Genomic DNA, 14,531 nt, shown 5'->3' with positions numbered 1-14,531 from the left:
TGTAACTTAGCAGTTCAGCTAAAGAGACCAATAGAATAAGTACTTGGTTTAAAAAATAAGTTCTGGGGTCAATTTTTTTTAATAAAACCTTCAAGGTGGTACTCCAACATGGCCAGAGTCAAATGACTGAAACAAGTAAAGAATAAAAGAATTCCTTCGTTCATTTTATATCTATCTTTCCATGCTAACATGAGTTAGACAAAAATATCATTGAGGTACTGTTTTACATATGAATGCCCTTCTTGTAACCTTTAACTGGTTTTCAAGTAGGAGATTTTAATCTTACATGAAAGTGCAGAGTGGACTGTTAACAGGAAAAGTGACTTTCACAGAGCCCAAATGTAAATACACACACATACTCATATATAGATACACACATGCATACACATACATATACACAAGATGGGTTTCATTCAGTTTCCATCCACCAAATTCATTCAGAAGGCTTTGGTCAGTCTAGACTATAGCAGAAAACACTTACTCAAGAAGCTGTTACTTGTCAAAAATTGTGAACACCTTTAATAAAACAAAATCAACTTGGCTGGATATGAAAAGTGACAAATATTAGAACCAAACAGAGACACTATTTAAAGTGTAGTTTAAAACAGAGAGGGTAAAAAATATATATATGTCCCTTACCTGTTTCCTAATTTATTTTCACGTGTCTTCACAACTTTTAATGGTTTACCTATTTTGGGCCAACCTACATCAAAATGTAAAATAATTTGCATTAATGGAGAATAACTAAAAACCTTTCAAATTCAAAATATAAACAAATATAAACCACAAATGCAACCTATAGACACAGTATTTATTTCTGACTAGTGAAAGTGTTTTCCTCTCATAAACCTTATTCTTCCTGAAACAACTCAAGAATTTTAAAATTAAATTATGATACATACTCTGAGGAGGTTCTTTATTTTGGTTATTCCATACAACAAATACTTTTGCCAAACTTGGAACACGAGCCACTTGCTGAATTACATTAAACAGTGAATCAAGACGATCATAGGTCAAAATGACAGCAGTAAAACCAGGTGACTGAGGTGTAATCATGGGCAGAAACACTTGGCGTCGAACTCCAAGCTATGATGAAACATAAAGACCAGTCAGTATTTTCAGAAATAAAGTAAAAGTAGTGGAAGTTGGCAACAAAATATAAGAAAGAAATACAAATACTTGTAAACACATTGAATATTTAACATTTACAAATCAGCACAATTCAAGCGTATAAGATAAGAAACTAAGCAGCAAAAGGTTTTCCCATAAGAGGCATCCCTTTTTTTATACGTTTCAACCCGTAACACCTTACACTCTTGAGTAATAGGAAAGCCACACCTAGGTCATGATTCTTGGATGCACCTCTGCAGCCACATTCTGTGCAACTGTTTTTATTGCAACCAATGCCTTCATGGATGGTTAAGGAGTCCTGAGACCACTTCAGTTTGAGACATCAGTTGACTGTAGAAAAAATTTAGCCTTCTAGCCAGATCCAACTGGAACTTTTCTCAGCTGCATCTGCCATTGCCTTAAAACTCTGATCCTCTTTTTTCCAAAAGTTGAAAGCCATTTCATGTGATCCTGAACATATTTGCTCACAAACCTCTTTGCAACCACCTTTATGGCAAGGAAGCCAAATTCACCATTCTGCTTTTGTATGACATAGTGAGTTCAAGGAGAATCATTTGTTTTGATGAAAGTGAGTTGAGGACAGGGGAAAGTCAAAACTAAATTGATAAAAATTCAAAGGATACTGTATAAGTTAAACTAATTTAATACTTTATGGGCCTAATTTGAATAGAAGGAATGTATCTGATCACATTGGTATAAAGGTTAGCACAGTCATCTGGATTATGACAGATACCCGGCTGAAGTCTCAGGGGTATACATTTATTTCCATTTTGGATCAATGTTTATAAAAGGACCTGATTTTAATTTACTTTAAAGCTTATCTTTTTCTTTTTGTCTTTTACTTGTTTCAGTCATTAGACTGTAGTAATGCTGGAGCAACGCCTTGAAGAGATTTTAGTCATACAAACCAACCCCAGAACTTCCATTTTTTTAAAGCTTGGTACTTATTCTCTTTTAACAAATTGCTAAGTTACAGGGATGTAAACAGACCAACACTGGTTGTCAAGTGGTGGGGTGGGGGTGGTGGGAAACACAGGCACAAAAACACACACACATAGATATACATGTATGTGTGTGTGTATATATATATATCATCATCATCATCATCGTCTAATGTCTGCTTTCCATGCTAGCATGGGTTGGACGATTTGACTGAGGACTGGTGAACCAGATGGCTGCACCAGGCTCCAATCTGATCTGGCAGAGTTTCTACAGCTGGATGCCCTTCCTAATGCCAACCACTCCGAGAGTGTAGTGGGTGCTTTTACGCGCCACTGGCATGAGCGCCAGTCAGGCGGTACTATATATATATATATATATATATATATATGACAGGCTTTTTTTCAGTTTCCACCAACCAAATCCACTCACAAGACTTTGGTTAGCCTGAGACTATACTAGAAGACACTTGCCCAAGGTGCCAGGCAGTGGGATTGAACCCAGAATCATGTGGTTGGGGAGCAAGCTTCTTATCACACAGCCACACTTGTACATAGAATCAATAAAATAAAAATAATTATTTTAAAACTAAGATGAGAAAGTAAAACTTTCAATCATAGTGTTTAGTTGCTTTTTCTAGATCTGACATTGTATTTTGACAGAATTACTAGCTTAAAAAATAATTTGAAAATAAAATTATGGAAATATAATTACTGCTCATCAATGACATATGTGGCTATTAAAATGTTTCTATTTGACAATCCACTCACTCACAAGGCCCAGGACTAGAGTAGAAGATACTTGTCCAAGGTGCTATACAGTGAGACACAACTTGAAACCATGTGGCAGGGAAGCAAATTTTTCAACCACATGGTCATATCTTTGGAAAAAAAAACTTGATATACATCAATCCAGAATTAAAAGCAAGGAATCATTAATTCAACAACTTACTGAAGGTGGTTCATTCCAATCCTCATAGGGGCGTGCAGCATAGGGAAACACCCTATCATTTATAATTTGTAAAGTGGTTAAAGTAATATCTTTCAGGGACTTGAAATATCGATCCCAATAAAACTGAACTTGTCGCCTCATTTCATAGATTCGTTCCATTGAAAAAGCCTTCACAATATTTAGCACTTGGCCAAGTTCATCTTCTCGAATGACCACAGCAGCTCTATAAAATTAAAAGGAAAAAAATGGAAATGAAAAAGAATTCAAATAATTTTCTGAATGTACATATAATCAACATCATCACCACCACCACTGCTTTTATGCTCCAATTTCTTGCTGGTGTAGGCTACACAAGTTATCATGAGTCATTTTCTATTAGTAAATACTGCTCTCATAGATTGGCGCTTATACGCATCATTTGGCTTGGTTTCTACAGCCAAATGCCCTTCCTATAACCAGCCATTTTACAGAGTATACTGGATGTATTTTCTCATCGTACCAGCCACCGCATAGGTTAATAAGTCTTTGGCAAGACTGGACTAAAGGTACCTAACAACTCTAATGCTTTCTCCACTTGTTTGTCATCCACAGATTATTAAACACATTTTAAATACATTTTATTAGTATTTCTTATTTCTTTACTGCCCAGAAGGGGCTAAACATAGTGGGGACAAACAAGGACACACGAAGGGATTACATTGACCCCAGTGCGTAACTGGGACTTAATTTATTGACCCCGAAAGGGTGAAAGGCAAAGTCGACCTTGACAGAATTTGAACTCAGAACATAACGGGAGACAAAATACCGCTAAGCATTTCGCCCAGCGTGCTAATGTTTCTGCCAGCTCACTGCCTTTATTAGTATTTCTACGCATGCATGCGTGTGTGTCTACTTATAAATAAATTCCATTCATATTTACCTAGTATGTGAGTAAATGCTGGAATTGCCTACATTAAATGGGTCATAACTCATATTGAGTTCAGAAAAATGTCTGCATTAATCTTTTAATTCTAACTTTTTTTTTTTTTACTACAGGCAAACACATGTGACTAAGAGAACTTCTTACAATTTATTAATATAATTAGTATCATTTTTATTTACATTGATATTAGATATTAATATTTGGTGCTATGAAAAAAGAATTAAGTACACTCTGTAAATTGGTTGGCATTAGGAAGGGAGTCCAAACATAGAGGTCATGTCAAAGCAGACACAGGAGCATGATGCAATTCTCCAACTCATCAGATCCCATCAAACAGTCCAACCCAGGCCAACATAGAAGACAGATATTAAATGATAAGTATAAGCACTAATTTGACACTGAAAAGAGAAACAGCCCCATTGAGGGATTCAGCCCATATATTTATTGTTTGTCAAGTGACTGTACAGTCAACTACAAGACAGAGCACTTGTCAACCTTCTGTTACTTTCTATGCTGTACGTTAAGCAAGTGTCTTCTATTACTGCTTTGGGCAGATGACATATAGCTTGTGAGTGAAAATGGCAAACTGAAACTGCATGAAAGCCCATCATAAATACATGTACATATCATCTTCATCATTTATCTTTATCATCATTTAACATGTCTTCATGCTAACATGGATTGGATGGTTTGACAAGACCCAATGAGCTACAGGACTGTATCAAGCTCCAATGTTTATTTTATCATGATTGATTGATTGATGGATGCATGCATACATATATGTGTGTGCATAAAAGATGTCATTTTAGCTTCTGGCATGAAGCTGAGTGAAAAAAAGCAATACTGCCTTAAATATGTACCCATTTAACTTATGCCAGTATAGAAACAGTGGATATCAAATGAATTGATGAACTTAGAATCATGGCTTGGAGTCTGCCAGTGAAGCTGTTTTTCTTTTCAGTTTTTATAATTCTTACAATGTCTAATATCATTTTACATGGAAAATATTTTCAGCTTTCTTTTCATAAATTAATTATCATTCCAATTAGTATATTTGTATATAAAAAAAAGAACAGAAAAGTGCAGTGAATAAATAGATGATTGATAACAATAATTATGAAAAAATACAATAATTAAATACCTTTTCCAGTCAAGAACTTCAGAAAACGGTAATACATAACCATCAGCAACAGTAACAGGGATGCAACCAGCTTTTAAGGCATCACTGAATGCTGACTGGCCCAAACGAGCCCGACGAATAACCAGACAGAATGTAGCATTCTGAAAAGTGAAACAGTTAATAAACATTATTATTGTTGTTGCTATTATTATTACTGAGTGAGGAAGTAACGCATGCCATCAAAGTGATGGGTATATTAGGCTTCATACATTTGTACGAAGCCCAATATACCCATCATGACTATCCACCTGGTAAGGGTACACAACCACATGTGCACAACATGGTGATCTCATATCAAGTTAAACGGTACATGACCTTGCAGGTGAGGCCCAGTTAGAATTTTCTTCAGTCCAAGTAGCCCATACCACTCAAAAGGTCCCTGAATAAGGCTTATTTTAAGGACAATGAACAAAACACCCATATTTCCAGAAGTGAATTATTCAAACCCAAAAGAATTCCCTTCAACACATGGCTATGATGCTCCCCCAATACTTCTACTTGTGATCAGAGATGCAAATATTACCAGCCACTAAGGTATATGCTCAACTGGTTATGGTCAAACAACTGACAAGCAAATCTGTGGTATTGAGTAGAATATTTGCTGTAGCCCATCTTTTATACCAATTCAAAACAATGTACCTGATAACACTTCACTTGAGTTCAAAAAGCCACTGTCTAGTACTGCATCAGGGCATTTATTATTATTATTATTGAGTGAGAGAGCAGTTCATGCCATCAAAGTGACACTGGGGTAAAATATACAAAGCCCAATATACCCATCATGATTACCCGTCTGATAAGGGTACACCAGGCACATGCATCACAACCAAATGTGCGCGACATAGTGATCTCATATCAAGATAAACAGCACATGACCTTGCAGGTGGGACCCAGTTAGAATTTTCTTCAGGTTGAGTAGCCCATCCCACTCAAACGGTCCCTGAATAAGGGTTGTTTAAGGATGGTGAATTATTCAAACCCCAAAGAATCCCTCTCAACACATGGCTATGATGTTCCCCCACTACTTCTGCTCGTGATCAGAGATGCACATATCGTCAGCCACTAAGGAACATGCTCAACTGGTTAAGGTCAAACAACTGACAAGCAAATCTGTGGTATTGAGCAGAATATTTGCTGTAGCCCATCTTTTATACCAAGACAAAACAATGTACATGATAACACTTCCAATCAGTTAAGATCAGAAGCCATGAGAGCCACTGCCTGGTACTGCATCAGGACATTTATTATTATTATTATTATTATTATTATTATTATTGGTGGTGGTGGGGTGGCAAGTTGGCAGAAGCATTTGCTTAGTGGAATTTCATCCCACTTTGTCCTCAGTTCAAATTCTGTCAAGGTCAACTTTGCCTTTCATCCCTTTGAGGTCAGAGCATTGGAATCAAAGTAATCAACTAGTACCTTCCCCTTCAAAATTTCAAGCCTTGTGTCTATAATAGAAAGAATTGTTGTTATTGTTATAATTGAAGCAAAATACAATGAAAAACAACCACAAAAATACAAATAGTGACTTCTTTCCTAACCACAAGGCAGAGAGAAAGGAAATAATCAAAAAAGAATCAATAAAAGATCTTTACAAAAGCTTTCTTTTATTTGTTTTATCTTTTAGTCAGGCAGGAAGGTAGTACCCATGAACCTTTACAGGGCTTCTGAGACTGGGGAGTCAGAGGGAGGAAGGTATCCTCAAACTGAAGATCTGGTCCAAATGTTTGCAACAGAGTAAAGTCCACCACAATGCTAGATGGTGTTGTTAAATTGGTTGATAGATTAAGTCTACTACCCAGGTAGGTCATAGCAGTATTTAAACTTAGAACACAAAGAGCTAAAACAAATATCATAAGGAACTTGTCCAATATTCTGAAGACTACTAGTTCACTACCCTAAACTGGTACTTTATTTACTGATCTTGGAGGGATTAAAATCAAAATTGACTTTGGCAGGATTTGAACCTGAATGCAAGATACCAGAATACATACTGTAATGCATTTTGTCCTATGCTCTAATAACTCTGCCAACTTGTAACCTTTAAGAATATTGATAACACTACAATGAAAAGGTGAGTAAGCTATGGTAGAATATATAAATGATAATTTTATAGACATATACACATATATATGAACACTGCATGTTTTTTTCTCTCTCTGTTTTTTTCATTCTCTTTCCATTTTTTTCCTTGTTATCCTTTCTGTTGAGCGTAGGCTTGAAACGTAAAAGACTCCCCCCCCCAGTGTTAAACTAATACACCTGCTTGTTGTTCCTACACCTGTCTTTTTCTTTTGTTTTCTGTAAATTTGAACTATATATATGTATATATTTCATTGACAATATAATTACATTTGAGATTTATTTTCCTTTTTAATAAAAACACTGCTCCAGCATGACCCCCAAAATTCTTGATAAATACTTAACTGCACATATGCTAATAATACCAGTTTAATACATTGCCAGTGTGTGGGAGGGGGTGCACATGTGTGTGTGTGTGGGTGGGTGCACATGTGTGTCTGTATGTTCAGACATAGCTTCACATCTGGTATTTTTAAATCTATAGAAACCAGAACTAAAACAATGCCGTAGTTAACAAGTATTCTCAGGTTTCCAACATAATTTGGTCCTGTAAATTCAGGTGTAGTCCAAGAATTGGTGCAAAATGTGGCTGACACCTTGATATATGTAATTAGAGAGATTAAACCATTAATTATTCTTCAGCAGGGTTGGCCAAATCAAGGAATCAAGAAGAACAATGTCCTTTGTCTAATGTCACACTGTAATGGCAATGACATGACTTGAACTTTTGACCAATTAGGTAGTAATTAACTAAAAAGTGGAAAAAAATAATCATTTTCCTTATTAAATCTTTCGCATATTTAAATCAACCATATCCAACCAAAATATTCAACTTGTTTTATATCAAACCAACCAGATCTGGCCTCTCACATCTCTCCTACAATGTCATTCTAAAAATATTCAATCATATCATTGAAATCACAAAGCTAAGAGCTAATACATGATCAAAAACAATGTGAATAAATAAGAACTGCACTTGACAGAGTAATCTGAATGCCAAAGGGTTAAATCCTGAGCAGAAATGAACAGAGGAGCCATCAAGAACAATGTAGATGTCACAGAGAAAGCATTTGAATGGTTGTAGCCAAGAAATCTGAAGGTGTGTGGCCTAATGGTTAGGGTGTTGCACTTACAATCATAAGATCATAATTTTTGATTCCTGGACTGGGCGGTGTGCAAAACACTTCATTTCCTATTGTTCCACTGCATTCAGCTGTAAATGAGTTCAAATAATAGCTGAAAAGTTAACCTTTGACAGACCAGCATTCTGTTCAGGAGGAAGTGATGTAATCTAGACAAATGGGGTTAAGCTCCAACCTTATACACCTTAGGTCTCATGACAGACTTTAGAAAATATAACAAATATTTGTGACCAGTGAGATCAGTAGAGTGCCACTTGGATACAGGTGTAGATTTGATTAAAATAGGTTGGATCACCTAAATGAAATTACATGCTGTAATACATGAAACACCCAAAAACATCATGTTATAACACTTGCGATGTATCCAGGTATTACATTTTCAGAAGTATGTACAACTAAAATGCCAATTAATTACCAGCAAATATGCAACAGAGTGGGAAGAATTAACATAAAATACATATAAATGTGGTCTGTAAGGCCAAAACAAAGTAAATATAAGGGTAGTTAGTTGGGAGGAAAACATAAAAAGAGTTAAGAGAAGAAAAAGATGTTGTAGTAATTAATAGAGAAAAGCAAAACATAAAAATTTCACAGTTGTAGTTGTTTAGCAAATGATTTGATCTGAGACTGTGTTGAAACTGAAGCAGCTACATTGTAGAAGAATCTATTCTAGCTGTTTAATAATACATCATCATCATTATCATTTAACATCGATGTTCCGTGTTGGCATAGAGTGGACAGTTCAACAGGATCAGATGGGTCCAAGGAATGCATTGTGCTCCAGTGTCAAGTTTGGCATGGTTTCTATGGCTGAATGCCCTACCTAAAACAAAGCTATTAAATTCTCTTTAAATTTATTTTTATTCCATGAGGTGTCAAATTTTTTATTGCGCAACTGTGTCAGTAACCAGGCTGCAGTTGTATGGCAAAAATGTCAAAACTTCATGAAATAAATATGAATATATATTTAAAGAGAATTTAGGAGGTTTGATTCTCATCACACTGACACTGTTGTGTTCCTGTTTTAGTGCATTAGCAAGGATACTGAAGATTTTGTTCAACCTATATAAACTGACAAGGTTTGGTCTGCCATTCAGCTGTCAGCTATTATCAGAAAATCCACTAAGTGGTTATGACAAATAAAAAGGGTCACAAACAACAAGATGGCAAAATGAATAGATTTACTGAATCATGATAGCTAAGGCCAAGTAGAGAACTATATGGAATTAAAAAAAAAAACACTGAACTGATGTTATATTTGGGAAGTGATAAAGTCTACAGACACACTTAACAGAGTATATTTCATTTCTCTTACTTTTTCAAAACATTTGCAGTGAAAAATATTTTTGAGGACATAAACAAACATCAACTACTTTGAAATACAGAAGTGAAATATAGACAAGCAACAATTGGTGAGGGTGCGTATAGGCTTTATTACTTATGACCCTTTCCAATATAACAAATATTGGTTTCAACAGTTCAGATCTCAATTCTTGCAAAATAATTCAAAACTTAATTAATAAACAACAACAGAAAAACAAAACAAAATAAAATAAAATAAGAATTTAGATGATGAATAATAACCTGTAAAACTTCAGGATATTTGTAGACAACAGATTCCCGGCATCTCTGAGAGAAATTAGAAGGTTTCTCATCACTCTGACATCGATCGAGCAACAAAAGACGTCCATCTCCGCGCGCTAGGTGATTCAGTTCTTCTCTATATTCACGGTGCAAACCTGCCTGAGCTGATATCAATAGCCATCTTCTTGTTTCACTACAAGAGAAACACATGAAGAGTAATGTCTCTGCCTGGTATAGCATTTGAGTTGCAAGTGTACATAAATGCATACTGGCACACACATGCACACATATACACAAACATACATGTATATAGGTAAGGATATTTATTTATTTTGTGTATTAACCCATTAACATTTAAACCAGCCAAAATATTCTACTTGTTTTATGTTCAAACCAGCCAGATTCAGCCTCTCACACCTACCCTACAACATCATTCTAAAAATTAACAATCATACCATCAAAATCGTGAAGCTACAAGATACTGCATGATTAATTCAAAGCAATGTGAATAAATAACATTTGACAGAGTAATCTAAATGCTAAAACCAATTGCCCAACTACTGATATACAGAAGTATCCATCAATGGGTTGTATCAGCTCATCTCTCTTCAAGGATCTGAGAATGGGATTTATTATCAGGTCATTAAGAATGAAATGTCCAGTTTTGAACTGAAAGTTTATTTTACTTTATCTCAACAAAAAGCAATGCAGTTAATCAAAGTATGCACCTAAATTATCAACACAATTTTGCCATTTTATCAGTAGTTTATTTATGCTGGCAGCGAAAAATTCTGGAGAGCAAGAGGTCATGAAATCACAAAAGGCTGTTTTTGCATCTTCGTCAGATTTGAAGATTTTTCCTTGCAAAAAGTTGTTTAATACCTGAATAACATGATATTAGTTGGTGCAAGGACCAGTGAATATGGTGGATTACAGAGTAATTCCAAGTTCAGTTCCTGTAACTTGAATAGCATTCTTTGTGCAACATGTGGTCAAGCATTGTCTTACAAGAGAATTGACCTGTCTCTATTGACCAATCTTGGTTGTTTAATTGCAAGTTCACTCATCATATCAACCAATTGGTTGATATATACATCCACTGTAATTGACTTGTCGGGTCTCATGAAGCTGTAGTGGATGACATCAGCATTGGACCACTAAACAGTCACCGTTAGCTTTTTTTGATGAATATTATTTTGGACTGTGTTTTGGCACTTCATCCAACCACTGTACAGAACACTTCCTATGGTTGAAAAGAATCCATTTTTCATCACATGTAACAATACAATGCAAAAGTGGTTTGCTTTTATGTCATGACAGCAAAGAACAGCAAATTTCAAGATGATGTGTCATTTGATGCCTTTTCGGTTCATGTGGTACCCACTTGTCCAGCTTCTTTACCATGTTGATTTGTTTCTGAAAGTCCAATACAGTTGGGATCAAAACATAAAACCTTGCTGCTGACTCATGCATAGTTTGAGATGTATCTGCTTCTACTACAGTTTCCAGCTCATCCTGATCCACCTTGTTCTCAAGTCAACCACGGGGCTGATTTTCAAGAGTAAAGTCACCAGACCAGAACTTCTCAAACCATCAACATACAGTGCACTCATTCACCACATCTTCACCAAACACCTCATTGATGTTTCAAGCTGAAACTCATATTCATAAACAACACAAATTTTTTATCTATCCATAGGTACACAAAACTGATTTACAAGAGAAAACTCACAATATAATGAGACACCATGAACTGCATTTCAAAAAGTGATGATGTAACTCTACAGTGTTGTAAAACAAAGAATTGTCAGGAAAAAACATTAGAGTTAATGAATGTCAAACTTTGTGCATAAGAAAATCGAACATTTCATTCTTAATGACCTGATACATTTATGCATTTTCTATAGACACTGGAACAGAAACGGTATGTGTGCATGTGTATGTGCAGGCATGTATGTATGTGTGTGTGTGTGTATGATTGTGTGTTATCATCATCATCATCATCATTTAATGTCCACTTTCCATGCTGGCATGGGTTGGATGGTTTGACTGAGGACTGGCAAACCAGGAGGCTGCACAAAACCCCAGTCTGATTTGGCAAGGTTTCTACAGCTGGATGCCCTTCCTAATGCCAACCATTCTGAGAATGTAGTGGGTGCTTTTTACATGCCACAGCATAGGGGCTGGTCAGATGGCACTGGCATCAACCACGATCAAATGGTGCTTTTATATGCCACCAGCACTGGCATCAGCCACACTCGAATGGTGCTTTTTACATGCCACCGGTACAGGTGCCAGTCAGGCAGTACTGACATTGGCCACAACTATGATTTCATTTGACTCAACAGGTCTTCTCAAGAATAGCATATTGCCTAACGATTGAAGGGTGCTTTTAAACAGACCAGTTATGCATCACTGACATCGGTCATGGCTATGATCTCACTTGGCTTACTGGGTCTTCTCAAGCACAGCATATCTCCAAAGGTCTCAGTCACTTATTGCCTCTGTGAGGCCTAACATTTAAAGGTCGTGCTTCACCACCTAATCCCATGTCTTCCTGGGTCTACCTCTTCCACAGGTTCCCTCCACTGTTTGGGTGTTACACTTCTTCACACAGCTGTCCTCATCCATATGCAGCACATGACCATAGTAGTGCAGTCATCTCTCATGCACACTACATCTGATGCTTCTTATGTCTAACTTTTCTCTCAGGGCGTTTACACTTTGTCGTGTAAGCACACTGACATTACACATCCAGCGGAGCAAACTACATTTCTTTCAAGCCTACGCATGTCCTAAGCAGTCACAGCCCATGTTTCACTGTTGTGTAGCATGGCTGTTCACACAGACACATCATACAGTCTACCTTTCACTCTGAGTGAGAGGCCCTTAGTTACCAGCAGAGGTAGGAGCTCTCTGAACTTTGCCCAGGCTAATTTTATTCTAGCAGCAATGCTCTCAGAACATTCACTCCTGCTACTGATTTGGTCAACTAGGTAACGGAAGCCATCAACTACTAGTTTTCTTCCCTGGGATGTGATGGAATCTGTTTTCTGTACATCTTCAGTGTTTATTGCACCTGTGCATCTGCAACACACAAAAACTATCTTCCCAGTTAGCTTTCTTTTGATATTGCTGCACAACTTATGTGTCCATAGCTTACACCACGTACATCTTATGTACCTACGCCTGCCTTTTCTACAGATCAAGCAGGGCTATCTACCTGAAGGGGTTTATAATTTGTCTGCCTTCCTACCTACTAAGACTTTGGTTTTTGCTAGATTGACTTTAAGGCCCTTCAATTCTAGACATTGCTTCCACTCCTGGAACTTTTTCTCTAGTTCTGGTAGTGATTCAGCTATCAGAACAAGGTCATCAGCATGAAAGAGTTCCCAGAAGCAGTCTGTCTTGAATTCCTCTGTTATTGCCTGGAGGACTATCATGAATAGGAGGGGGCTGAGGACTGATCCTTGGTGAACTCCTACTTCTACTTAATTCTTTACTATACTTATTGCCAACCCTCACGTGACAGCATCTCTGTGCATGGCTTGTACAGCTCTCACCAACCAGTATCACTGTCCCTAGTTTCTGCATTGACCACCAGATAAGGGATCAGGGGACCCTATCAAAAGTTTTCTCTGTGTCAATGAAAGCCAGGTACAGAGGTTTATTTTTGGCTAAGAATTTCTCCTGCAGCTGTCTTACCAGAAATATAACATCAGTCGTGCATCTCCCTGGCACAAACCCAAACTGCATCTAATCTAAACTAACTCTCTTCATAATTAGTTGAGCTATGACCCTCTTCATGACTTTCATCACTTGATCCAACAATTTGAAACCTCTGTAATTATTCCTATCTAATGCATCTCCTTTACCTTTGTAGCAGTTGACAAAGGTGCTGCTACACTAGTCACTGAGTATGACTCCTTCATGTATCATCTGGTTGACTATAGCCTACAGCACCAGATATTTTAAGCATCTCTGCAGTGATACCTGATGGGCTGGGGGCTTTCCCTGTCTTCATACTCTTAATTGCTTTATTTACCAAGGTACTGCCAATTCTATTAGCTGGTCCCTCTTTTAGGTCAACATTTGGTAGACTCTTTTTCCCATTCCTTCTCTTCATTTAGCAACATTTCATAGTGGTGTCTTCAAGTCTCTCTTTTTGCAGCATCATTAAATGCAAGTGAGCCATCATCCATGCAGACACATTTCTCTCGTATGACATCAAGATTCTCTCTCACAAACTGTCTTGCAATATGAAACACTTCAAGTCTCTGGTCCTCACGATGTAGATCATTGGCAAATTTTTTCTGATATGCTTCCCCTCTGGCTAAGTAAACCTGTTTCCTAGCTTCCCTTCTGGTAATCTGATACAGTTCCCTGCTACCACCACACTTCCAGTCCTTCCATGCCTGTTTCTTTTCCCTAATAGCCCTATCAACTACATTGTTCCACCACCACGTTACCTTAGGTCAAGAGGGAACTTTGCACCAGCCACAGATCTAGTCAGTAGATCTTGTCTCGTAGGAACCTCCAACATATATATATATATATATATATCATCATCATATTATTAGTAGTAGTAGTAGTAGTA

At 36.9% G+C, this 14,531-nt stretch overlaps 1 protein-coding gene across 1 annotated transcript in view; it reads right to left on the bottom strand.

Moving 5' to 3' along the window:
• Nucleotides 1-14,531, bottom strand: part of LOC115230884 (exostosin-2-like) — an 83,329-nt gene that overhangs the window by 7,883 nt on the left and 60,915 nt on the right. Inside the window, exons 4-8 of the mRNA XM_029800998.2 lie at nucleotides 9,935-10,127; nucleotides 5,085-5,224; nucleotides 3,022-3,244; nucleotides 903-1,086; nucleotides 640-703 (exon numbers count right to left, since the gene is read on the bottom strand). Coding sequence (XP_029656858.1) covers nucleotides 640-703; nucleotides 903-1,086; nucleotides 3,022-3,244; nucleotides 5,085-5,224; nucleotides 9,935-10,127 — 804 coding nt within the window. The remainder of the gene's footprint in view (nucleotides 1-639; nucleotides 704-902; nucleotides 1,087-3,021; nucleotides 3,245-5,084; nucleotides 5,225-9,934; nucleotides 10,128-14,531) is intronic.

Source organism: Octopus sinensis, linkage group LG2 (assembly GCF_006345805.1).
Source record: "Octopus sinensis linkage group LG2, ASM634580v1, whole genome shotgun sequence".
Taxonomy (NCBI): Eukaryota; Metazoa; Mollusca; class Cephalopoda; order Octopoda; family Octopodidae; genus Octopus; species Octopus sinensis.
The sequence above is the reverse complement of the archived record's forward strand: the minus strand, read 5'-3'. Positions and strand labels throughout refer to the sequence as shown.